This window comes from Cynocephalus volans, chromosome 11 (assembly GCF_027409185.1).
Source record: "Cynocephalus volans isolate mCynVol1 chromosome 11, mCynVol1.pri, whole genome shotgun sequence".
Lineage (NCBI taxonomy): Eukaryota > Metazoa > Chordata > Mammalia > Dermoptera > Cynocephalidae > Cynocephalus > Cynocephalus volans.
This window is the reverse complement of record NC_084470.1, coordinates 98,420,233-98,446,267: the sequence shown is the minus strand read 5'-3', so window position 1 is coordinate 98,446,267 and position 26,035 is coordinate 98,420,233. Positions and strand designations below refer to the sequence as shown.

Here is a 26,035-nt window from a genome sequence, read left to right as displayed (position 1 = left end):
GGCGTGCTGAGTCTGCGCAGCCGCACGTCCGATCCCGGCGCGCCCTGCGCCCCGCCGCGCGCTGCGCACGTTCTTCCCGACAGGCCCCGGGCGCCCCGCTGCACGCCGGGAGTGGTGGCCCGGAGGGGCGGCCGGCGCGCGTGGCAGGAAGCGGAAGCGGAAGCGGCCTGCGGCCCGCCCCCAACTCCGCCCCGCCCCGCGCCGCTGCCGGCGGGCTAGCACTGACGTGTCTCTCCATCAGCCCGCCGAGTCCCGGAGCAGGCTGGGCCGCGGGCCGCGTCGCCTCACCCGGAGCGGAGCGAGCCGCCGCCGCCATGGCGAGTGAGTCCTGCGGTGACGGCCCGGCGCGGCCGACCCCCTCCTCTCGCCCGTGCGGTCGGGCGCCCGCCAGCCCCCGGCGGTTCCCGCGCGCTCTCTCCCAGCCAGGGCGCGGGGCCTCCCCGGGTTGGCGCCTCGGGTCCCTCTGTGTCCTGACTCCTTTCGTTTCTCCTCCACAGTCAAGTTCCTGGAAGTCATCAAGCCCTTCTGTGTCATTCTGCCGGAGATCCAGAAGCCGGAGAGGAAGGTAGGCTCCGTGCGTGGCGCCGCCGCGATCCCTTCGTCCTCCCGCAGCGGGCCGAGCGCTCCGTGGCCCCCGTCGCTGGGGACGGCGGCCTGGCTGTGCGGGGCTCCCTCTGGAGCCACGGCGTCCTACGTGGGGGCCGTGTGGTGGATGTCGCTCGGTGAATAGAGTCTGGGGCTTGCCCTGTCCCCGAGTCCCCGAAACGGATGTGGGCTGCGGATGACTAGGCCTCGGTCAGGACGGCCGGCTGGAGCTACCCCCCCCTTCTCCACCTCCAGAAGAGCAGGTCGCGGCTTGGATTCTTTTCTGGGAGACGCCCTTTCTTTCCAGCTGCTAAGAGCAGTCACATTTGTCTGTATGAATGAGTTTGTATCTCTCGTGTGGGCTGTCACCGAACTGAGAATAGAGGCATTTTGTGAAGGCTGTTGCTTTTCACAGCAGGTATACCAAAACAAGGAAAGTCGAAACGTAGAGCTGTGCTGAATTTGTATCAGTTTCCGTGGCTGCACAGCTACAGCCCAAGGGAGTGAGTGTTGCCAATATAAGTAAAAACGAAGAGTGTCATTAAGTTCGTACGTTAGAGAGTGAATAGTGAAATGTTTTCGTCTCCACGTTTTTTTCAGACTGTTAATGAATTCAGGTATGTTTGTGTGTAGCTTATATCCACATGAACACGTGGGTTCTTGGAGGCACTTTTATATAAATGCCCCACATACATGCTGCCTTTGATGAACTAATTTGTAAAGCTCTACGTCCTCAGTCTCATCATAGTAGAAAGGATATGTCTCTGGAGCCAGGCAAACCTAGGTCTCACCCCTTACACAGCCTCTTAACAGCAGTGTGGCTTTGGCCTTGTGACTAAGTATGGTAGGTGGAACAAGGGAAGTACGTGCAAGATACAACGGTGGCCCAGGGAGGGATTAGCTCTGGAAGAGGTGATGTCTGATGGGGGTTTTGAAGGAGGAATAGAAGTTTCTTTGATGGGATGGAAGGAATCATAGGCAAAAGCAGTATACGACGGGGTTTCAAAAAGCTCGTGGAAAAATAGAATTAAAAGTTAATGCAAATTTTTCCACGAACTTTTTAAAGTACCCTTGTATAGTTTGCAAAGGCAAAGAACACAAGACTGTAGTGTGTTTGGATGGGAGGTTGTTAGGTATAGCTCATACTGAGAGAACATGAAGCGTCAGTGGAGAAGCAAAAGGAGGCGAATGAAAAGGGCTTTGGAAGTAAGTAAGGGACAGAATTGAGTATGATTTAGAGGCTACTGCATTGGAGGGTGAACTGTGGTACTGAGCAAGGGTGGATTTAGGGGCTATTTAAGAGGCAGAGGAGACAGGACTTGGATAAAGAGCTTTTGAAATTTTGCTTTTAATTTGGTTATAACCAGGAGAAGAGACTTGGTCATAGAAAAATGAGGAGTCAAGGGCTGGCGCGTTAGCTCACTTGGTTAGAGTATGGGGCTGGTAACACCAAGGTCAAGGGTTCAGATCCCCGTCCTGGCCGGCTGCCAAAAAAAAAAAATGAGTCTTGAAAAAATATTCTGCTGTTTTTCCCCCATAAAGATTTATTTCCCTACAAGTTTGTCATATTACTGATTAGTCTGAAAAGTTGTTGGCTTCCCTTCGCCAACTTGTAATTTCTTGGAGTGGTGTAATAACAGGTGGGAAGGGGAGCATTCTCAAGGAGAAGAAAAAGAAGAATTCTGTGAATTCCTCCCAGCTTCATGTGGAGTAGCTGAGCATTGAATTCACACCACCATTGTGTGAACGCATTATTGCATCCCGACTAGAGTGTAGCATGGTATACATAGAGGTCCGTGACTTCTGACCAGAGAGGCAGGACACTGACTCAGGGCTCGCTTAGACTTCTCTGTCTCTCAAATTAAAAAGTGTTTTTAAAGAACACACTTATGTTCACTTAAAACTGTTAGTCACTCATGAGGTATTTCCACCTCAAAATCCTCATCTGAACAATAATTAATGTGGTTGTTAAGCCCTCTAAAGCCCTTGCTGTAGTGTGAGCAGCTAGTACTAGTGAAGATGCTCAGTTGTAGAAGTTTTAGAAGACCTGGATGAGTTCCCACTCTACTGCTTAGTAATAGAGGCCTTGGGCAGGGGGGTCTAAACTTCTCTAGTGATACTTAATAGTCATCTGTAAAATGATTCTTGTCATCTATCCTACTTAAATACCTGAAGAGACGTGAAGATTTTTAAAGTTAAACAGATGTTATTAGTAGTGAGTGAACAGGTGAAACGTGCAACTCTCCCTACCTTCCCCCAATATTGGGCATTACATTGTTTTACCCCTAATTCATAAAAAATACACTATTGAACAGTCGGTCCCCCATTCCAAGTTATCTGCTGAATAACAAGGTTTTGTTACTTACAGTCTCTCTCAAATAAAAAGCCATTGCTGGTATGCTATAAAGGTTTGTCTGTTTCACAAGTCATTCTTTGATCTTGGGTCTAAACGGTTAATGCTAATAGTATGGAGTACAGCTTTTGGCTCAAATTTGCTTCAGCTGTGGGATTGAGGACAAATTACATAGCTTCCCTTAGACTTGGTTTTCTCACAGTGGAATAAAGATAATAATGCCATGCAGGGTGAGGGTTAACGAAGATGATGCCCAGGAAGATCTTTGCATTGTCCCTGTGCATAGAAAGCAAGCGTACATGGTGCTCGTGTTTTCATGCTTATGTTTGGTACATGGTTTTGGCTTACTCCTCTGGTGAACAGAGAAAGAAAGGGGTCTGATTTGAGTCCATCTTTATTAATTTGGTTGTGAAAACTAACTTGTTGCTTTAATTCATTCTCTTCTGCCATAGATTCAGTTCAAGGAGAAAGTGCTGTGGACCGCTATCACCCTCTTTATTTTCTTAGTATGCTGCCAGGTAAACACAGGTTTCATGTTTCATTACTGGGGTGGGGATAAGTGGGCTGCAGCAAGCATGCTGACTACTTTGCTCTTTGCTTGTTTCCAGATTCCCCTATTTGGTATCATGTCTTCAGATTCAGCTGACCCTTTCTATTGGATGAGAGTGATTCTAGCCTCTAACAGAGGTAGGACTCTGGCTCTCTCTGCCTTTTCTGAGTACGATGCGGGCTTGACTAGCCTCATTTAGTTAAATTACAGGCTTTAGCTTTAGGTGGAGTTCACGGGGTGTTTGTGAAGATATGTGGCTTGGAAAATAGAGTGAAGAATGTTAGTGTGCTTTGTTGAATAGCCTTATTAAATGCTGAATTCAGCACCCAGGCATACCATCGTATTTGGAATTGTGTTTGAATACAGTACCAAACCTGTAATAACAAGATAAGTCTACATTGTAGAGAATTTTTTTAAAAACATGGAAAAACTAGAATACTTCTTAAATACTTGAAATGATGACATTTCAATTGGTAACAGTCTTTAGAATATGTAATTTATTTTTCAGCTGCATCTTTTTCATATCTATAGGTTACATATAAGTGTCAAAAAATACATTAACAGTGTTTTGTATACTCTAACCAGTTACCTGTGGGTGGTGGGGAGGATTCTGAATGTGTATGTTGATAGTGCATTTGATTAACTCATTTTTAATAAGCTCCAAATCATTCGGAAGTATAGCTCATTTTAGCATGATGGGAAGTAGAATTTATTCACAACTAGATAAAATTGTACAGGCCCCCTTTCTAAATGCTGGAAATTACTTGAATGGTATTCTTTTTTATTACCAGATGAAGAGACAAGTCTTTATTATCTCTGTAAAGCCAGATGAATCTGTTTATGGTGAATTTAAATGCAGCAATCTGTATGGACACTGTGTGACTTCCTAAGCAGAATAAGATGTTGCCCAGGAGGCTGAACAGAATGAATTGGGTTATACTCTAATTGTCAATATTTGGGGGTCATTCTCTAAGTTAAACACTAACAAACTGAAACACATTGGATCTGTAAAAGGGGTACCCAGTCGTATTTTTGTTCATTCATTTTTTTAAATAATGTTTTGCTTTTCCTAGCTAATATTGGCTGTGTTTTTCCTCCCCCTTTCCTCAAGGCACACTGATGGAGCTGGGTATCTCTCCCATTGTGACCTCTGGCCTTATCATGCAACTCTTGGCTGGCGCCAAGATAATTGAAGTTGGTGACACTCCAAAAGACCGAGCTCTCTTCAACGGAGCCCAAAAGTGTAAGAAACATTGTGAATAATGTTCTGATGTCTATAGTTGAGAATTTGAATGCTGTAAAGTTTGGGGCAACAAAGCAGTTTTTCTTTGTAAGCTGTGGCTGCCAACCCTGCAGATGCTCTGTGGCCTATGTTAGAGGGAAAGAGCTCCTCTGGAGAGCAGAGGTGCCAGGCGCTGGGGATAGGCTAGGCAAGGCAGGGGAGTGGGTGGAGTGCCCCCAAGGGCACACTATGGAGTGAAAGGAGCAGGGGTTGCAGATCCCTCCTCCACCAGCCACAGTTTCATTACCACTGAGAAGGAGGCACCATCCACTTGGAGTCTAAGTAAGGGTGACACAGTAATCACTCTCACAGTGCCTGGCACACAGCTGTTACTTAGCAAGTGTTGTTTTTCTTTCTTCTGGGAGTTTAAAAGGATTTAACTGTAAGGAAAAGTGATCCTCTGAATCCAGTTCTACTGTGTACTAGCTTTATTTAAGTCTCAGTTTCTTCATCTGTAAAAATGGTAATGATAATGGTGTTTGCCTCATAGCAAATAGTGCTACTAGTAACAGTGACCAGTCATTAGAATTAACCATGTTTAGGCTCTGTTAACTGAAGTATATTAGTCAGGAAATATTTACAATTTCCTACCCCAGCCACCTTTTCTTCCACACCATCATGTTTTACAGAATCTCTTTCATTAGTAGGTTAAATAATTGAGCGAGAAATACATCTAATTTAAACTTAGTTTCAGATATAAATCAGGATTTTAAATATATACATGCATTATTTTTCAGTACCACAAATCAGTTGTTGTCTCTAGTCGCGACAATGTTTTTAATATTTTTTGCCTTAAGAATTCAGTATTACTGAGAACTTTTTAAAAAGTCAAATGCGACTATATTTGATAGACACGTGGGAGTAAAAATTTGTTGTTGTTATTATTGTTGTTGTTGTTATTATTATTATTATTATTGGCAGCTAGCCAGTACAGGAATCCGAACTCTTGACCTTGGTGTTACAAAATTTTATTTTACATGACAGGCTAAGCAGGAAAACTGAAATTGAAGTACAAGCCCATACTTAGAAACCCATCTCATACTGTGGAACCAATAAAATATGTCAGTTCCATTGTGGTGAAGTATAAGGAAAGACAAGAAACAAAAATAATCTACATGAAGGAAAGCTTCTATTAGACCAGAAGAGCTCAGTAGCAGAGGAAATGGGTATAGTAACCAAACTGATTTTGTGGCTTTTTCCCTTCAGAAATGCATTAAATAAAAATTAGGAGACCACTTTACCCCAAAGTTAGTTAGTGTTCTGTGTTCTGGACTCAGACCTGGATGGCAAGCCTGCAGAGGTGGCCCAAATGTGTGTTGCAGTGCATGAGCCGTCCACATCCTAAGTGCCCTGACATTGAATTGAGTGCTGAAAGTGGTGACGTCACTAGATTGGATGTCTCTGAATGTCGTCTGGAGTAGATTTCTGCCTTGGTTTGCCTTTCATAAGAACCAGATTTGCCATGTTTCAGTTCTTTTACTCCTTCCTTTACTAAAAGGAAAGTGAATTTGGAAAAGGTGGAATTAAAGAGCAAGGTGTTTTTGTTAAAAGGCACTTGAATTAGGGTGTACTTTGATGATGGGAATATTAGTTTCCTTCACCAAGCTCCTTGGAAGCAGTATCGATACTTTTGTCTTTGTTCTCCCCAGTGCCTGGCACTGAGTAGGTGTTCAGTAACTGTTTCCTCTGCTATTGTGTAATATCCCACTTTGGAAACACAGTTTTCTTTTGATTTCTAGTGTTTGGCATGATCATTACTATTGGCCAGTCTATCGTGTATGTGATGACAGGAATGTATGGGGACCCTTCTGAAATGGGTGCTGGAATCTGCCTGTTAATCACCATTCAGGTAACTGTTATGCAGACATCCCCCTTCTGAGTAGCACCTCACACTTACAATTCTCAAATTACAGATCTCAACCACGAATAAAAGGGACTCTTACTGATAAGCATCAAAAGATCCTGGATTTGCCCTTCTGAACTCACCAGGGGAAGGCTCTGCTAACCAATGTCTGGTTGCGAATGACTCAGCCTTCAGCATTTATATCCAAGAACCATGTCCGTGGGGAGCAGTAATACACAGTCTGTTTGGGTTTTTTTTACTTTTATTTCTTAATTTTTACAGCTCTTTGTTGCTGGCTTGATTGTCCTGCTTTTGGATGAACTCCTGCAGAAGGGGTACGGCTTGGGCTCTGGGATCTCCCTCTTCATTGCAACTAACATCTGTGAGACCATTGTGTGGAAGGCTCTCAGCCCCACCACTGTCAACACGGGCCGAGGTAAGGGCCCTGGGCACCCCCAGACAGAGGTCAGCAAGAATTGTTGTCGTGTGCTAAGTGTAAGGCAAAAGCTATCCCCTCCACAGAAAATTATGTCCGTTTTAGGTATATCTCTTCTGATTTTTCTGTGTGCATCTGCAGAGAATTTAAAACACAGATAGGCATATACTTATAATGATACCTAACTTGTATTTTTCGTGTAAGACTACTTCGTGGACATTTGGAATGCTGGAATACATAATCCTGTCTCGTTTTTCTTAACACAGCATGAACTTCCATTGCAAGTTTAAGAAACATTTATTTTAACCAGTTGTCTTCTGATGAACATTTAAGTCATTTCCAGTTTTGTTGTTGTTGTTGTTAACATGGAGACAGTGAACATCCTCATACATTCATCTTTATGTACAAGTATTTTGATTGTTGCTCTCAATGAATAAGTTTCTAAAAATGAAATTACTAAAGCACTTGGTCATGCAATGGGCAGCTTTGTGAAGAGTTCTGAACTTGGGGTTCACCATCTAGGTTCAAATCCTAGCTGTTCCTTTTAGCCGTACATCTGTGGCTTTGGGCACATTCTTCCACTGCTGACACTTGGTTGCCAGGATGAAATGAGAAACACGAAATTACATGATGCCTGGCTCTTAGTAGATGCCTATCAAATGTTAGTACACTACATTATATACACTAAGTGCCATAGAAGTCTTGTTACAAAGGATGTTTTAGATAAAGATTACTAAACTACAAGGGAAGTCTTAGAGTGAGACTTATTAGGAAAAGGAAATAGGCTTTTTTTGTCACTAAATATGTTATTCACTTAGAAGAGTCCCATGAGAAATATTCACAAGCATTGTACTATTCTCTTGAATGTTGGAAACAGAGTCCCTGGCCTTCAGAGATCGTATAATCTCATTAATGAGACCAAAAACTGGTCCCCAGACAAGGGAAGGCTACATGTGCCAAACAGATTACAAAGAGTGTAGCTTAAGGGAGGAAATGTCAAGGAAACTTTAGAGAAGAGTGGGCAAGATCAGATTTGATTCTTCCCCGGGCTCTTCCTAGAATTTTAGGAAATCCAAGACAAATTGGGAGAAGCTGGGGAACGGAAGGCAGGGTTTTGCAGGACTGGATGTGGAAAGGCAGGACGGTAAAGGTGCAGGAGGAGCTCTAGTGTGTGGCAGGACCATAATGGCGGCTAGCCTTGGGGACCGCTGAGTTTGAAGGAAGTGATACTGGAGTAGAGGCCAAGGCAGTCAGGAAAGGCCCATAAGCCCAGCAACAACCAGCCAAAGGATTCATTCCATTCTGGAGCAGGGCAGTGAGCGATGGGGGCCGGAATTTGGAAGGGATGGTTTACTCCACACTCGAACATAGGCCGAGAACACAGCTAGGCCAGTTTGCAGTAATCCAGCTTTGACAGGCCAGCCTGCACAAAAGCCCTGAGTGAGGGCTTTGGCAGGAAAACGCAAAAGAGGTGGGACCAAGAGGCATTTTCAAAGACTGAGAAGCAAAGGTGGATTTGTCTCTAGCTTTGAGGTCGATGTGTCACAATGTCAGCTGGCCGTGTTTGGGACCTGGCTGGAGTGGAGGTGCGTCTGGGAAGGGTTATTCCCCAGCCAACTGCATGCAGGTGGTGAGAGGCACTAGAGGGAGTAGAGAGGAGTGAGGAGGAAGAGCCACGTGGAGGGCAGCCTTGCAGTGTGGCCTAGAGCTCGGCTCCAGCTTGGCTTGTGAAGCTGGAAACAGGTTGTTGAATGAGCCCTCTCAGACTGAGAGAATAACTCTTGCTGCTTCCCTGGGCAGTGGGGACAGTGCAGATGCAAAACAGCCTCTACCCCTGAAGCACTGGCACCTAGAGACTGTCTTGTTCCCAGAGACTCAGCAGGTAGCAAATTTTGAGAAATAGTTATGTTGAAAATTAGGAGAGCTAGGGCCTAACTCTGGCACTGCTGTTAATTAGCCTTTCGTTCAGCAAGTATTGATCAGGCACCGTTAAGTACCAGGTGCTGTTTTGGGCACTGGGAATGCATAGGAAGAAAAACGTGTGTTGTCTTTGTGCTGGGCATTGCCATAGGCTCCCCAGTTCAGAATCAGAGGAAGAAGACGGGACTGCCAGGGATGGTTGTTGCAGTGTTAGTCCAGGTAGCCAAGCAGGGCCTCACAGACAGTACAGTGAAGTCCTGACTGAGGTGAGGGAGCCCCGTGACTGACTGGGGAGATTGTTCCATTTGGAGAGAACCAGCAGGTGTGCAGGCCCTGAGGTGAGGATGTATGCAGTGTGCTCAGGGATCGGCGTGTGTGGCTGGAGCAGAATGAACAAGGGGAGAGTGGTTGGTGGTGAGACCGGAGAGGTATTGGGGGGTGGCATGAACAAGTTCCTTCTTCCTTCCCCTCAGCTCCCCGGCCTTCGTCCTCTATAAAATAAGAGCCTTGTCCTGGCTCCAGCTTTAATATCCCTGGGTTCTGTACAGTAGGGAGACAGGCCAACGTGGTCGCACATGACCAAAAGTGGAAAGGATGGAACTGACGAAAGACTGGCGCAGGGCGAGGGGAAGCCCAGAGGGTTGCGCTCGGTGTTTCTTGCACACGTCCCAGGGCTCCAGAGGTCAGTGTAACACCCGTTAGATGGTGTGCCTGACATGTCATCTCTGAGAGGTCCAGGAGGAAGCAGCCGGTGTTTTCAGCTATAACATGTTAGAAACTGGAGGGAAATGCCATCCCAGGGCAGTCCTTGGTGCACCTCATGGTACCAACACCATTACCCCACACTGCGTGGACAGCGTCAGCTTCCTGTCAACAAAAGCATGAGTTGCCAGGCTTCCATTGTGGGGTAGTTACGCTATCATAGAACAGCAGAGGTTACACAGTGATGCGATGTTCTTATTTCTTAGTTTAGCCGTTTTTTTGTCTGTTTTTTGGCAACTGGCTGGTACAGGAATCTGAACCCTTAACCTTGATGTTATAATACTGCACTGTAACCAACTGAGCTAATCAACCAGCCCTTTCTTTTTTTCTTGGCAATTAGGCTTTAATAATGCACCATGCTCCCCAGCTTGCTCTTGCCCCCTGTTGCCTAGTCCTCAGCTTGGGTCCTCTTTCTTCCAGTTTTCCTTTAGTCTGTCAGTAAACTCACCGTGCTGCTGGGCCTACCTTCCTCAGCACCATCTCATGGTAGGGCATGAGCTCCAGTTTGGATGGGGCCACGTGGTGGGCATGAGTGTCATGCTCTGCTTTCAGAGTCAGTGTGAGGAGCAGAGCACCTCCGCCCCACCTGGCTGGGGCGGCCTATATTTCAGAGCCATTGAATGGATGCTCATAGTTCCTGGGATTTTCCAGGAAAGTGGATTTGTCAACTCCAAACACTCTTCAATGCACAGCCCTTCCAGCTAGAGCTCAGCAGACCCTGCTTTATTTTTTTTAGTTGGTGATCTTCGTTCACACATCTGGTGGCCATTGTCTCATATGCCTAAGAAATGAGATAATTGAACTCAAAAAAGTAGAACAGCCTGTTTCTGTAGTTTGCACTCTCTATGGAAGAAATAGTAACGAGGGATTAGAGAAACCCATACCATGTCCCCGTGGCTGCAGGAGTAGGCACTGTGACTCTCATAACTGCCTCTGCTCTCCTGCCTCTGTGCCGGCTGCTAAGCCACCTGGAGGCAGATTTAGTTGCTTTTAGGTCCTTCACTACTTTTGGCCCTCCTCCGCCAACAGGAATGGAGTTTGAAGGCGCCATCATCGCACTGTTCCACCTGCTGGCCACACGCACCGACAAAGTCCGAGCCCTCCGAGAGGCATTTTACCGCCAGAACCTCCCCAACCTCATGAACCTCATCGCCACCATCTTTGTCTTTGCAGTGGTCATCTATTTCCAGGTGCGTCCAGATCGGACCCCAGGGAGTTCTGATGGTCTGGATCTAAGTTTCAGAATGCCTTGGTGTGTACACCCCCACCCTGTCCCAGGGAGGTGCACATGCTGTCCTATCACACTGCAATGGTGAGATGGCGTTTGAAGGGAGCAATTTCCATGTGAGCTGGACAGGTGTGTTCACTAAGTCAGGGATTTGCCCAAACTAAGCAAAATTAAGGCAGTTCTAACATTTCTGGAATCATCTTTCTTTGGGTTGGGCCTACCAGCAGATATGTTTTTAAGTCCTTAGTTCAAGAGAAGTGAAAAGTAGTCAAGCTCTAAAACCTCGCTGCTGTCTTCCCCAGAATCTAGAGTATTTGTAGGCAACATCTTAATCTTGGACGAAGCCCTTCCTCTTACGAGCCCTTACCTTTAAAATTATTAGTCTCTTTAACTTGCTTCTGAATAAGACACCTGAACTTCCAGTTCCTTTTCTATAATTAGATTATCTTTGTATTTTTTGATTGTCCGTTTTATATTTTGGTATTTATTAAAAAGAAGGGACAGCAGTTGAAAGGCAGTTTTATGTTCTTAAAAATTAGGTGAATGCTTTTTCTGAGAAGCAAATAAATTAATCTGTTACTTATGCTGAAACTTTTATTAGTCAGATGCCTGATTAATAATAAGCTAACTCTTGGGCCGGCCCCATGTTTCACTTGGGAGAGTGTGGTGCTGGTAGCACCGAGGCCACAGGTTCGGATCCTATATAGGGATGGCCGGTGTGCTCGCTGGCTGGGCGTGGTGCAGACCACACCGTGCCTAGGGTTGTGATCCCCTTACCGGTCAGAAAAATAAATAAATAAATAAGCTAACTCTTTTATTTATTTATTTATTTATTTTTTATTTATTTATTTTTTTTTTTAAAGATGACCGGTAAGGGGATCTTAACCCTTGACTTGGTGTTGTCAGCACCACACTCAGCCAGTGAGCGAACCGGCCATCCGTATATGGGAACCGAACCCGGGGCCTTGGTGTTATCAGCACCGCACTCTACCGAGTGAGCCACGGGCCGGCCCAGCTAACTCTTTTAGAGCCTTGGCAAGTATTTGCAGTCAGATCATTAAGAATTTACTTTAAATCTGTATTCTGAGCCCTGTTCTAGGCACTGGGAGTTCATAAAAACAACATACAAGAAACACTTTCTATTTTCCATGGGTTTCAGAGATAGCAGTTGTATTTATAGAGAGAACTACTGTCGGGATCTAGGGATGTGTCCTTCCAGGATTTTCTGTATATTCCACATCTATGTAGGTATAATGCGGTGGACTTTTTTTTTTTTTTTTTTTTTTTTTTTTTTTTTTTTTTGACAAAAATGGGATCATTCCACTGTGCCGTGCTTTAGGGCATTTTTAAACCAGTTCTTCTGGACCCTCCTGAGTGTGCCCCCAAGTGCAATAGTGCAGCGCTGGGTAAGGAAGGGGCATGTGCTCTCAGACACACTCAGAACCCACGCCAGGGCTGCCTCCCCAGGGCTGGCCTGCCTGTCCCCACTGTCTGTTCCTGTGCACTAGGCTGCATTGAGGCAGTGCAGGGATGTTCTGTTCTGTTTGGCTTCTCAGGGCTTCCGAGTGGACCTGCCAATCAAGTCAGCCCGTTACCGAGGCCAGTACAACACCTACCCCATCAAGCTCTTCTACACTTCCAACATCCCCATCATCCTGCAGTCTGCCCTGGTGTCCAATCTGTATGTCATCTCCCAGATGCTGTCAGCTCGCTTCAGTGGCAACCTGCTGGTCAGCCTGCTGGGCACCTGGTCTGTAAGTGTAGCTGATTTAAGATGTACTCCTTTTCTAGTGATGTTACTATTTGTAGTGGTTTGTGTTGGTGTGTTCTTGCTCGTGACCAAATGTTTTAACCAAAGATATTTTCCAACTGTGCTTCGAACTAATTCAGCACATTAAATTTTCTTTTCAGTAAGAAAAATGCACTGTGGGCACTTAAATAATATTGTATCCTTTCATATGCTGAAGACTATCTTTTGTTTTGATGCTGTGTTATAATGAAACAGCATTCACAGGCATTCTGTTTCTTCTTCCCAGGACACTTCTTCTGGGGGCCCAGCACGTGCTTATCCAGTTGGTGGCCTTTGCTATTACCTGTCCCCTCCAGAGTCTTTTGGTTCCGTGTTAGAAGACCCTGTCCATGCAGTTGTGTACATAGTGTTCATGCTGGGCTCATGTGCATTCTTCTCCAAAACATGGATTGAGGTCTCAGGTTCCTCTGCCAAAGATGTAAGTAGAAGTAAAGATTTCTAGAGAGATGATTGAACTGTTACTGGTATAAGGGTATTAACTTGTCACCTCTTCATAAATAGTGGCTTGTGGGCCAGCCCATGGCTCACTTGGGAGAGTGCGGTGCTGATAACACCAAGGCCACAGGTTCGGATCCTATGTAGGGATGGCCAGTTGGCTCACTGGCTGAGCGTGGTACTGACAACACCAAGCCAAGGGTTGAGATCCCCTTACCAGTCATCTTTTAAAAAATAAAATAAAATAAAAAATAAATAAATAGTGGCTTGTGACAAACACAGGTGGTCAGCCTCAGGCCAACAGATGAAGCCCAACATTAAATTAGCACCAATTCTGAAATCTGAAGCCAAAGTGTAAAATTAGACTTTGTCCTGTGACTTCCTTGCAGCAGTTTTAAAGTTCTCTATATAAATATTGTTAGTGCTGAAGGAGAAAATCTATAACTGTTTAATACCACTATGCCACTATGAAATGTCTACCTTCCCTTCAACGTCCCATTGAAAACTGAGCATGTCTTCTCCTCGGTGGGCATCATGCAGGTTGCAAAGCAGCTGAAGGAACAGCAGATGGTGATGAGAGGCCACCGAGAGACTTCCATGGTCCATGAGCTCAATCGGTGAGTGCTGGCCTAGGCCCCCAGTGTCATGTTCATGGGCATGTGCAGTTTTCTCACATGTCGAGAGTCCTGATAGGCCTTAGGATTTTCTGGCTCACTAAATCTCATCCTTGGGTTACAGCATAGGAAAGGTCATTAAACGTTTATGCACTTGCTATGTTGGATACTGGAGATACTTGTATAAAAATAAATGCATATAGCTCCCTCCTGAAACACGTGGCCACCAAGTAGGGGGACGGAGGCATGTGGTCAGCGCACAGGGACAGTGGGGAAGGGTTCTGAGGGAGACAGTGCAGGCGGCGGCCGCACCTCACCTTTTGCTTGTGCCAGCAGGGTGGCCGGGCACTGAAGGGGTCGCCCAAGAGGAGGTCAGCCTGTGAGCTCAAAGCAGGAGGTCCGGGTGTCTGAGTGCAGACTAGGGGGGCCTGCGGGGGAGGTGAGGCTGGAGAGGCCAGCAGAGGCTGGGCACGGATGAGGCGGGACCTGTGGTCTTTTAGGAAGGTCAGTGCTGGTGAGACAAACCAGAGAGGGAAGGAGGAAGCCAAAGACAAGCCAGGCTGCTGTGAGAGTTTGGGCCAGGGTGACGGTGGCCAAATGCGCCATCACCTTGGAGCTGGAGAAGAGGGAGATTGGGGAGCAAGAGAGCTCCCTGGACATGGGGGGCAGCTGGGTGAGGGGCACATGGGGTAACCTTGCATGCTTGCACAGCACCGTGCAATCTGCACGCTTTTGTCATAGATAATGGAGCTGCCTCCTGGGCAACAGGCTGGCGGCACTGAGGGTATTAAAGCTATTTGGGCCCTGCAGTCTGTCACGGCTGTTCATCTCTTTCATTGTGACTTGAAGGCAGCCACAGACAAAACATGGACAGATAAGCATGGCTGTGTTCCTACAAAGCTGCTGACAAAATCAGGTGGCAGACCAGGTTGTGCTGTGGGCTGTAGCTTGCTGACCCTCAGCTGAGGGAGCAATGGCAAGAAAAGCAGACACCATGAAGTGCAGGTCATCTCCCGGTCCCCAGCAGGAACAGCAGGCCATTCAGTTCATCCTGGTAACATAAGCCTCTAGGTTGATAGCTCTGTTGGGTAGAAATGTAAGTCACATAAGTAAATTTTCAAATTTCTAGTAGTCACATTAAAAACATAAAAAGTATGCCAGCCAGTCACAAAAAAAAAAAAGTAAAAATGAGGTAAAGTTAATTTTAATATATTTTTTTGAACCCAATGTATGCAGAGTATTGTTTCAATTTGTAATTAATGGCAGAAAATCATGACAAGATATTTTACATTCTTGTTTTCAAACCAAATCTTCAGAATCTTGTGTGATATCCTCAACATCTCAATTCGGACTAGTCACAGGCCACTAGCTAGCCACATGTGGCCAGCAAGGCTTTAGTCTGGAACATGCACGTGTTAGTAGATGAGATGTCAAGGAGCGAGTGGAGTGGCCTCTGAAGGTGTTAGGTTCCTAAATCCTGGGTGCGCCTGTTGGACTGCGCAGCCCCTGCCTGTGGCCTGGCTTGGGGGTGTGCAGGTGGCATGGAGCTGACCGTCTCCCACCCCCCAGGTACATCCCCACAGCCGCTGCCTTTGGAGGACTTTGCATCGGGGCCCTCTCAGTCCTGGCTGACTTCCTGGGTGCCATCGGGTCTGGAACCGGGATCCTGCTTGCAGTCACAATCATCTACCAGTACTTTGAAATCTTCGTCAAGGAACAGAGCGAGGTCGGCAGCATGGGGGCCCTTCTGTTCTGAGCCCGTCTCCCATGAGCCAGGGAGAGGACATGTGCTCCGGAACTGCCTAGGAGGGGAGCTCTGGTCTCAGGAGAGTGCTGCTGTGGCATATGGACTTTTGTTTAATAATGTTTTTGAGTTTCATATTCTTTCATTCCACTGTGTAAAGTGCTAGTCATTTTTCAATTTGAAATTTTGCTTTTTATTCTGGCATTGGCAAAAAGAACTGTAGAAGTGAAGTTTTATCCAGCTGACTGCCAGGGAGGTGAGAATGCTGAATTATTGTCCCCGCATGTCCATACACCTTTTCTCATAATCTTTGTACCTTCTCGGTGCCATATGCGGCTACAGTGGTCTCAGTCATTTCCCCACAAAGGGAATTTCTTACTCTGGTTGGAAGCACAAACTTTGAAATGTCTGCGTTTCGTTTGGGCAGTAAGGGGTGAAGCTGGAAGCAGATTATCTGTTTTCTGGGGACATGGGACCTTACTAGCGTGTCTCCTTCACAATCAGGGTGGGAATATCTGGCTTCAGACTGTTTCTCTGTAAGACACCACTGTTCTCCCCTCTAAAAGTCATTTTTTTAGGACAGCACTTCTTCCAAAAGAGAGGGATGAATTTCCCAGAAGACACTGGGCCATCTGTTTATTTTCCTGCATGCACCTGTTGGCTCTTCTCGCTGACTGTCCTAGTTGGGCTTTGAGTCCACTGACTCTGCTGTCTCTGGTTTAGTCAGCTTGTGTCCTCTGGCCACACAAGGTCAGAGTCACCATCTTTATGAAGTTGAGCCTGGGCAAGCTAGGTAGACACTTGTGTGAAGGACCCTTGCAAGGACATCGGTCTCTGTCCAAATTCTGCCAGCTGTCACTGGACCTGTCTCCTCATGGCTGCACTCGGTCCTCCCACTCCCCTAGAAAGGGGAGACCCTGTGGTGGCAGTCAGACAGAGAGAAAGCGACTTTGTGTTCACACACAAGCCACTTCCACCTTCTAGGCAGAAAACCTCCCACTCGTATTTTTAGAATTTTTTATTGTGCTTAGGACCAAATGCAAGTAAGTCAATGACGAGAAGCCACCAGTCTCCTCTCCTCAGCCCTCACCAGCAGGGCCAGCAGAGAGGCGAGCTCAGGCTCAAGGTCAGCAGTGAAGTCAGGTTCAGGGAGCTAGGTTATTTTTGGTAAGCTGCTCCAGTGTTTATTATAAAGAGACTCACGATTATGTCTAAAATCAGTTCTGTTTGTAACAACAGGTGACCCAGATCTTGGGATTAGATCCCTTTCTAAGGCCTTTAAGGAGGCCGTCTCCAAAGACAGGTGCTGCCTGTCAGCGATGGCAGTAGGGTTGGGGACTGAGACCCTGAGGGAACTGGAGGTTCTCAGTTGACCTTTAGACACTGGTAGGACAAAGCTGTTCTTGCAGGACGACTCCCCAATTCTAAGAAGGGAGCACGGGGGGTGAGTGCAGCCCTGCAGGAAGAGTCACAGCACCAGCAGCAGGCACAGAGGCCTTTGAAGCATAGAGCCACTGTCGCGATGCAGTAGAGGTGGCAAACTGTACCTGAGTCAGGGTGGGATTTCCCAGGAGACCTCACTGGCAGTGCTAACCAGGAAACAGATCAACCGAGAGACAGGAAGCAACTTGCTTGAAGCACCCAGCAAGTTGGCAGCAGAACCAGGATGGGCCCCAGGTCCCTCGACCCCCAGTCGAGGGCTTACCACCATATCACACGTGGCCTTGTCTCAACCCAGTCCTGAGCTGTGGGAGACCCTGTGAGACCTGACGCCCTCCCACCTCCGATTCTCCCACTGTCCCTGTCCTCTCTGTCACTGCTACAGAGCGGTAGGTCTCTGCTAGCACACCCCTGGGACCGCTACAGCCTCTGGGAGGCGAGCACAGTCCTCAAGCTCATGGGCTGTGGGGCTGGAGAGTGCCAGGCCTCAGCAGGAACCCCGCCGTCCTGCCTGCAGCCTCTGACCATCCGGCTGGGCCCTGTGTGGCCCAGGTTCACACCCCGTGGTCAGTGGTCAAAGTGGGTGATGGGTGGGGCTGACCCTGGCTTGCAGGGGACTGTCACTGTGGATGCCAAAGTGGCATCACTGAGATAAGGTGAATGAGTGACAAATAAATCTGGTTTCTCACACGCTTCTTGGTCATCTTCTCTCAGTTTTAAATTAGATTTTATTCCTAAAAAGGGCCATGAGAGCAGAAGGCTGAGTGCACCTTTAGGTGTGTCAAAGGCTGGGCTGAGGTCTCCCTAGGTCGAAGCTCCTCAGAGGCATTTTGCCTAGAAAACTTCCTTCCTCCTGATGGTGATGTCAACCTCCTGCTCACGTTTTTGGTAAAGAACACAGCCCAGGTGCTGGGCAGGTATGCAGCTACTGCAGGAGGGTGGAGCTACAGTGTCTGCGGTGAGAACTTCAAGGCCTCCAGCCAAGTGCAGGCAGCCTTGCTCGCTGCCTGGTGGGAGGAAGGCAGGCCCTCTTGGCAGGAGCCTGTGGCCCCATGCCTCCCAGCCTTCGGAGTCCAGGCTTCAGTACACAGCAGGTCACTGGAGAAGTCTCACCTCGGTTGTGAGACTGGCCACGGAGCAGACCTGTAGCTGAGCCAGAGGTTGGCCCTCAACCCAGGAGTCCAGTGGCGTGTGGATGGGGGTGGCAGGCTCAGTGGCTGCTCCCCTGGAACATGCAGAAATCTTCCAGTCTGTCTCCACACTGCACCACATGGCAGACCACACTTCTTTCATCCTAGCCCTGGACAAGGCTTCACCCCAAGCCCTCCTCCCCAACACCCTGGCCCACTGCTTCCTTGTAACCCTCTAGGGATGGATGGGCAGGGTGGCTCCCGTGACCAGGCTGTGGGTGGATGCTACTCCCTGGTGGGGTTCCAGCCTCCCTGTTTCCTTGGAGAACCTTAGACTGTGTCTTGGAAATTTTCTGATTCTGGGATGGTGTTGGGCCAGGGTAAGATGTCCTTTGGGACCCCCTGGATAGGTGCTGTGCAAGGCACCCCTCAGCACTGTGCTTTGACACTGCACTGGGACCCACACGTGCGTCCCGCTCTGCCCTATGCTGCCTCCACACCTGCAACCACAGGAGCGGCGCAGGAATCCCAGGACAGGAGCACAGCACATGGTCATGGGCTCTAGACAAGCCAGGCGCTGTGAGTGCCAGGGCAGCAGGGCGCTGTGTTTCAGCCTCCACAAGCTCAAGTCAGAAAACCTCCTTCCCCGGGGAAGCACTGGGCCTTGCCTCACTGCCTGGGGACATTTGGTTGTGCCTGCGCCAGGGGCCAGCCTCGCCTTAGAACAGAGCTCACAGCCCACAGACAGGCAGCCGTGTGTGCGTGTGTGTGGCTTGAGATCCCAGGCTGCGCCGTGGCTCACTGTGCCATCTCACAGTCTCTGTGGCGCAGCTTCTCGCCTGTGCCCACAACTGGGTGGCAAAGCTTGCTCTCCTTTTCTCCAGGGGCAGGCACCATGCCAACCACTTCCTACACGTGCTCTCACTGCACCCCCACAAGAGGCCCGGAAGGAAACTGTCCTCATTTCACACGTGAAAAAACTGAGGCCTAGGAAAACAGAATGTGGCCTCCAGTCACACAGCCACTTAGTGGCAGAGCCAAGACACAAAGCCCAAGGCTCTCTTCCTGTCCCAAGCTCCCATTTGGCTGCTGGGCCTGCCTGCAGATACCTGTGCTAGGGACCTAGTTGGGGCAAGGAATGAGGAGTCTAGTGAGACACACCCCAATCCCTGGGAGCTTTCCCATGCTGCCCTTGGCTGAGTCCCTGCAGGGGAAACTGCCCTTGGCTCACGGACAGCCCCAGCCTCAGCCAGGTGCCCCCTGCTGTAGCCCCCAGCACTCTCCACCTGCTGACACTCCACCCCTAGCCTTATCCATTCTAAGATGTAAGAGTGTATATGTGAATATATATATATATATATATGCATATATATATATATATACATTTTTTTCCCCATTAAAAGACCAGCTTGCTAAGTTCCCCAAATGCTCTTTTCCCATAGGCATGCTGGGATATGCTCCTCCCTCCCCTCCCACCCCAGCTTCAGCCTCCATTTCCTGGAAGCAGGATGCTCAGGTGATGTGTGTGACTTGGGATCTCAGACCCCTTTCCCAGCCCAAGTCCCTGCCGGGCCTGGATGAGGTTCTCAGGAAGCTCAGGTGTATGACCCAGGAGGAGCATGGCTTCCTGAGGCCGGGGATGGGCATATGGCACTGTCCAAGGGTCAGCAACAGCCCAGCCTAAACTTCAGTACCCACCAGTGCCTGTTCTGGAGAGTCCCAGAGGCGCCCCTAAATGGCAGTGCCTGCCTCACTCCCCTAAAACCCTTCTGGGACCACATCACCCACTCCTTTTCACTCAGTGAGCATTACTGAGCCCCACAGGGTAAACTGAACAGAGACGCTTCTATAACTCGGAAAGCTCATGCCCCAGCAATAGGCATTCTGCAGTGTCTGCCATGCCTTTGGGCCTGTGATCCTTCTGTCCTCCTGACAAACTCCTGGTCATCCTCCAAAACCCAGCTTAAGGCTAGAAACATCTAAATGCCCATCAGAAGGGAGCTGGATAAATTACACCACCCCAGCACCTCCCTCCTGTGGAAAGGAACTAGGAGGACTTTCTTTACATACTGAGTTAGAATAGTCTCCAAGATACACTGTTGAGGAAAAATACAAAAAGCAAGAAGCAGGATAGCATATGCTACTATTTGTGTTTAAAAAGGAGGTGGGGGAGTGGATAAAAAAATAGACTGGTCTAGCAATTTCTCATAAAACTAAACATATGCATACCCTGTACCCAGCTTTAATCCCAAGAGAAAAATATGTGCCTACACAAAGACTTGTACAAGAAGGTTCATAATAGCTGAAAACTGGGAACAGTCCAAATGGCCATCAGCAGGCAATGGATAGTGAATTGTGGTATATCCATATGATGGATCTTACCCAGCAACAACATGGAACAAACGACTGACACCACAACTACCGCGAATCTCAAAAGCATTATTCCAAGTGAAAGAGACCAGTCACAAAAGACACGTACATGCTATACAATCTCATTTCCAGGAAATTCTAGACGAGGCAAAGTTGATCTGTGGCAAAGAACATCCTAACGGTGGCCTCTGTTGTATTGGAGAGGGGCTGGGAGGGGCACAAGGAACTTTCTGGGGTGACAGCAACATCCTTGATAGGGATTTGGGTTTCCTTTGTCAGAACTCATGGCAGGGTCCATTTCTGCACTTCACTGCATGTAAGTTTAACTTTTAAGAAAAGACAAAAGCAAACACCGAACTCTAGGTAGTAATTGCGTCCTATTTAGGGACGAAGAGGGCTGTGTCTGCAGCTCACCTGGAAATGACAGAAAACGACGGCTGGGCAAGAGGGATTGAGGGTTCGACATGCTTCATCACCAGTATTTGGAACATGCCATGCCTCTAAAGAGGGCCACACCTCCAGGAAGCAGGCCGAGGCAACAGGAGGCAGGCGCGCGTAGAGGGAGGTTTTTACATCCAAGTTTTGAACCATGTTAAAAATCACCCATTCAAAGAATGCAGTGCATTTCTCGTAATTAAAAGGCCAGCGCGATGAGCCTCACGGGAATGCGCACGGGGACACGCCCCTTAGCCCGGCGTCAGTCCCACCCTGCGACGACTCGGGACCGCTGGCCGGCCGGGCCTGGGCGTACACTCTGCACGTGCGGCGAGCGGGCGGCGCTATGCGCGCCCACGAGGGGGCGCTGCGGCCTCGCTGCCGCTGTGGGGAGGCTGCGGAGCCCCGCGAAGCGGCGCCGCAGCCGCCGCTCGCCCCCGAAGCTCCTCGTCCCTCGCACGGGACGGGCCCAGCCTGCCCAGCCGGCCCCTCCCCTCGGGCGCCCGCCCGGCCTGTGTCCGCTTCTGCCCCGCCTGCGCTCCCGTCCCCTCCTTTGGGAAGCCCTCCTGTCCCCCCTTAGCTCTTGGCCCACGGCTCCTCCCCGTGGTTTGTGAGCGGTTGGGCTGAAGGCTGTCTGTCTCTCCGAAGCGGGCCCCTCCTGCCTCGCTAGTTGGTCCCAAGTGGAGGAGCTTGGGGGGACTGGTCACGTCCATTAGGATCTGGTGAGCTTGCGCGCTGGCTGGCTCTTCTCCCCGGTCGCTTGGAGGGACGCGGGCAGGGCCGGCAGGTGTGCTGAGAGGACCCGGGCACCTCCAGCAGCAGGACGCGGCCCAGGGACAGAGCTCCGGAGGGCCCGGGCCTCTGAGGACCGGAGCAGGTGCAATGGCCTCGGGGGCGTCCTTCCTGCGGCCCCGAGGGCGGAACCGGGGCTTGTCCCTGGGCCGGGGCACCTACGAGCGGGTTTGGGCGGAGGCCGACAGGCCGGCCCGGGAGGCTGGTGGCCCTAGTGGCTGGCTGGGGTCGGGGTGGGCTGTCATAGAGCGGTCGCCAGCCCTCCCCAGCCCCCAGGCCCGGTCGCGCAGGCCCCTGTGCAGCCGCGGCGCGTGGGACCGAGCAGACCTGGCGATGCGCTGCGCCATCAATCAGGCAGCGGCAGGACGGACGGACGGACCGACGGCAGTTGGAGGGGCGCGGCGGCGCATCTTATCGCGCCGGCCCAGCCGCCGCCGCCCTGATCGCGCGGGGCCGACCGGGGTCGGCGCGGGCCAGGCGGCCTGACAGCCGCATCCATCGCCGCCGGGACGCGCGCTGACGGCGCCGCGGCCGCCCATTAATCACCGCGCCCGCCGCCGACTGACGGGAGGGGACAGGGCCAGCCGCGCCGACAGCAGCCCTCCCCGCCCCTCGCAGCCCGCTGTCGCCAGAACAAACGACGAGGGCGGGAGGGGACTGAGCGGGCGGGTGTCCGCAGGGGACAGAGGCAACACCGGGCCTACCTCCCAGGGGCCTGTTTCCCAGAGACCAAATGGGCGGGCTGGCCTGCCCGACAGATGCCAATGCTAAGCTGGGACGGGGACAGCCGTCCCTCCCCTCCTGCTGCTGCAGCTGCTCCAGCGTGGCTGCGCCTCCCCCAGGACTGGGGTCCCAGGGCGCAGTGATGGGCAGCGCCTCCTTTCTGGAAGTCGAAGACGCAGAGGAAAGCCCACGCCCTTGCCCCCTGCCATGCGCTGTGCTCCAGAGCTGCGTGACCCAGACCCAGTGCTTGCTCCTCTGGGCCTCAGAGCTTTATCCAAACAGGGAGGGGTCCTAAGGGTCCTTCCAAGCTCCAGCTCTGGGCTGTGGAAGGGCAGAGCCTAGCAGGCTTCTGGTTCCTGTTGGACAAACTGGGACGTTCTCTTCTTCCAAGAGGGACAGAGATTGGGAACTCTTGACTCAATCTTGGTCTCTCAGGTGCCTGACCAGCCACACGTCATGTCACCAAGTGTTCACATCAATCTATGGGATCATATCAGCTCCACATGTCTGTGGGCTTGCGTCCTCAGTCCCATACTACAGATGAGTAAACCGAGGCTCAAAGAGAGGAAGGGACTCTGTCAGAACCAAGGGCCAGAGAGCAAGCAAAGAAAATCAATACCACATCCCCATCCCCTGTGCCCCCAGAATCTTTGCTCCCCTCTCCCACCTGGAGATCAGGGCCTTCTCAGGCCACTCCAGCTGCCCAGTTTAGGGCTGGCCCCAAGTCTGAGAGACAGAGGTCCACAGGGAGTGTGGCCCCCACCCTCCTGCAACACCATGTCATTAGAGAAGTGGCTAAGAAAGTTTTGCTAACTAAGTCACTCTCTGGTGTGAGATCATGATCCATTTAGTCCTAGAAAACAAGACAGCCTATGTCAATCTGGGAGTGCGGCCCTAAGAGGTGCAGCAGGTTAGAAGGCATCTGCACTGACATAACGACGTGGGGGACAGGATGCTTTCCTAGCAAGGGCTGGGGACGGCGTCTTTCACAAGCCCTTGCTGCTCTCACAAACGTCTCTGGAGCCACAAGCATAGAAGGCAGGGAGCTGTGATTTATGTGCAAACATTCCTTCTCCTCAGCCACCCGATGGGCTCGCTGGGAGGCGCCCAAGAGAGCCTGGGCCAAGAGCTTGGAATATCCATCCACTTCCTGTGACCAGCTCCCACCCCGCCTCACTTTCGTATTGCAACAATTTTTCACGCTGGATCCGAAATAGTGCAAAAAATGGGGCTGCTGTAATTGTCGTTAGATGGTGTGTCAGTCTGATAAGATGTAACAAATACTTCCTCCCCGCTAGGGTCTGTTTCCCTCTCGGTAATGGATGGAGAAACTTCTCATAGTCCTCGAGAGATCGGTCGTAAAAACTTCGCCTGGAAGATTAATGTAATAATCACAGGCCTTGCTGGAAAAAATAGTAGGAAAATTAAAATAACCCAACCTTCCTACCTATCCAGACCTACCTCCCCCACTTTGGAGCCAGCCCAGCAAGCTGGGCCATCTCCCTGGGCACCACCATGACAAGGATAGCTGAGGAGCAGGAACCAACGCCACTGCCCTGGACACGAGGGTACCCCTGAGCAGCTGGCAAAGAGACTGCCCAGCCTGTGGCTGTGAGTCTAGCTGTTGTCACTGCTCCTATCCTGTTCCTCAGATGCTCTGAAACGTTTCAGACTGAAGCGAGAGGTCCAGCCAGGGCAGGGGCCTGCTTCTTATCCTCTGGGTATGACTGTAGGCAGGTCACTTCCCTCACACCTGATCCTATTTGCCTCATCTGCCTGGTACAAAGGTCAGATCTTGAAGGCCCCTAGCTACTGCTACATGCCAACAACTCAACACACTGAAAAAGGCAGTGTAGCTGTAGGAGTTACGTAGGAGCCCAGACTTCAACCAGTCTGCTTGCAAACCCTGGTTCCATCTCTTACTTGCTGGGCAAGGGACTTAGCCTTACTTCATCTTCCTCATCTGTAAAAGTGGCCTAAAGCACAACACCAGCCCCTCAGGGCTACAGTGAAGGCTAAACACAATGTAGGGTGTTAATTACCACAGTCCCTATTACACAGTAAGCTCTTGCTACGCTTTGGTTATCGTTATTCTTTTTCCCTAATACTCCTTGAGTCGGTAGCCGAAGTTACAGGCACAGTCTCAGAGGACATGGGCAGCCAGGACAGGGCACAACACAGCCCTGACTTCAGGAGGGGTCCCACTAGCCCCAGCAGTGCCATGCTGGGCTGTCCCTCAGGGCCAGGCACACAGCAGAAGACTCATTCTGGCAACAGAGCTTCTCTGGGGAATCTCAGATGGCTGGACGGGATCTCCAGCAGTCTCCGCCCTTCTCCCTGATGTCTCCTGGGCATGACTCCAGATGACATCACTAATGCAGAACAATGCTGCCTGCCCCATAACGACCTCATGGCTAGCTTGGATCAAAGCAATGATTGGACCAAGATAACTGTCTTGGCCAGCCCTATCTCGCCCATATCACAACAGCACTGAGATCCGACCTGCAAGGGCAAGACCAGCAAGACAAGCATGCACTGGGAAGAGCCTCGGCACGCTCAGCCCTGACTCAGGCAGCACAGAGCTGCAGGATGAGGACCAGGCCTGATGGAGAGCAAGAACGTGGTGCCCATCCTGCCAGGCAAGAACATTCCAGTACAGTGGACTGCACTTCCCTTTCTGCTCACTTACTGGACTAACCCAGAGATGCAGCCACTGTGATAGGGACATGTCAAAGGGACACAGGACTCAACTAAAAGAGCTCTCATTGGACAAAGCCAGACCAGTTTGAGCAACAAGATAAGCAACATAGTATTGGATTATAACCTAAAGTATATAATATCCACAAGTCCATACTGATATAAACAAATGATCAAGTAAGTACATACATAAATGGGGGAGAAGAGACAATTTCCTTTGCAGAATTCCAAATTTAGGCACATACTCAGCCCTCAAGGAGGCAGAGCATAATTCCCACCACTTAAGTGTGGGTTGCAGATAGTGACTTCCTTCCAAAGAGCACAGTACGGAATGGAGGAAGAGAGTGGCTTTACAGTGGAGAGACCTGATCGACTCCGCCTCAGCCAGGGCAGTGACATGTCGTGCTGACGGCAGGTGCCCTTGACAGGATGTGACGAGAAGGGCACTTTGCCTCTGTGGTCTTCTTCCCAAGCCCCACAATCCCAGTGTAATTATGAGAAAAATGTCAGACAAACCCAAACTGCTGGACACTCAACAGAATACCCGACCTGTCCTCCTCAGAACTATCAAGGTCATCAAAAACAGAGACAGATTAGGAAACTGTCACAGCCAAGAACTTTAAGGAGACATGAAGCTGGTTGGAATGCTGTATCCTGGATGGGATCCTGTGGTAAAATGGAGGAAGTGTGAACGCAGTATACCAATGTGTCCATCGACTCACTCCCTGTGACACACACGCTGCACCAACATGAGATGTAGCACACGGGACACTGGGTACAGGGTACCTGGGAACTCTCTATGCTAACTTCACAGTAATTCTGCAAATCTAAAGTTGTTCTGAAGTAAAAAGTTCATTTTTTAAAAAATTTAAAGAGACAGATGCCA

The 26,035-nt window shown here is 49.7% G+C and overlaps 1 protein-coding gene across 1 annotated transcript; it reads left to right on the top strand.

Moving 5' to 3' along the window:
- Nucleotides 1-208: 208 nt before the first annotated feature.
- Nucleotides 209-17,692, top strand: SEC61A1 (SEC61 translocon subunit alpha 1). The gene is made up of 12 exons (XM_063114238.1): nucleotides 209-321; nucleotides 498-565; nucleotides 3,391-3,456; nucleotides 3,547-3,625; nucleotides 4,600-4,731; nucleotides 6,510-6,619; nucleotides 6,896-7,049; nucleotides 10,761-10,921; nucleotides 12,516-12,713; nucleotides 12,996-13,187; nucleotides 13,745-13,821; nucleotides 15,388-17,692. Exons 1-12 carry the CDS (start codon nucleotides 315-317, stop codon nucleotides 15,572-15,574), a joined length of 1,431 nt encoding a protein of 476 aa, XP_062970308.1. The 5' UTR covers nucleotides 209-314; the 3' UTR covers nucleotides 15,575-17,692.
- The last annotated feature ends 8,343 nt before the right edge of the window (nucleotides 17,693-26,035 follow it).

Bases quoted from the DNA above. Each gene is read 5' to 3' on its own strand.
- SEC61A1 (XM_063114238.1), top strand. The intron at 3,626-4,599 runs GTAGGACTCTGG...CCTTTCCTCAAG, and splicing joins GATTCTAGCCTCTAACAGAG to GCACACTGATGGAGCTGGGT. The intron at 12,714-12,995 runs GTAAGTGTAGCT...TCTTCTTCCCAG, and splicing joins GCCTGCTGGGCACCTGGTCT to GACACTTCTTCTGGGGGCCC.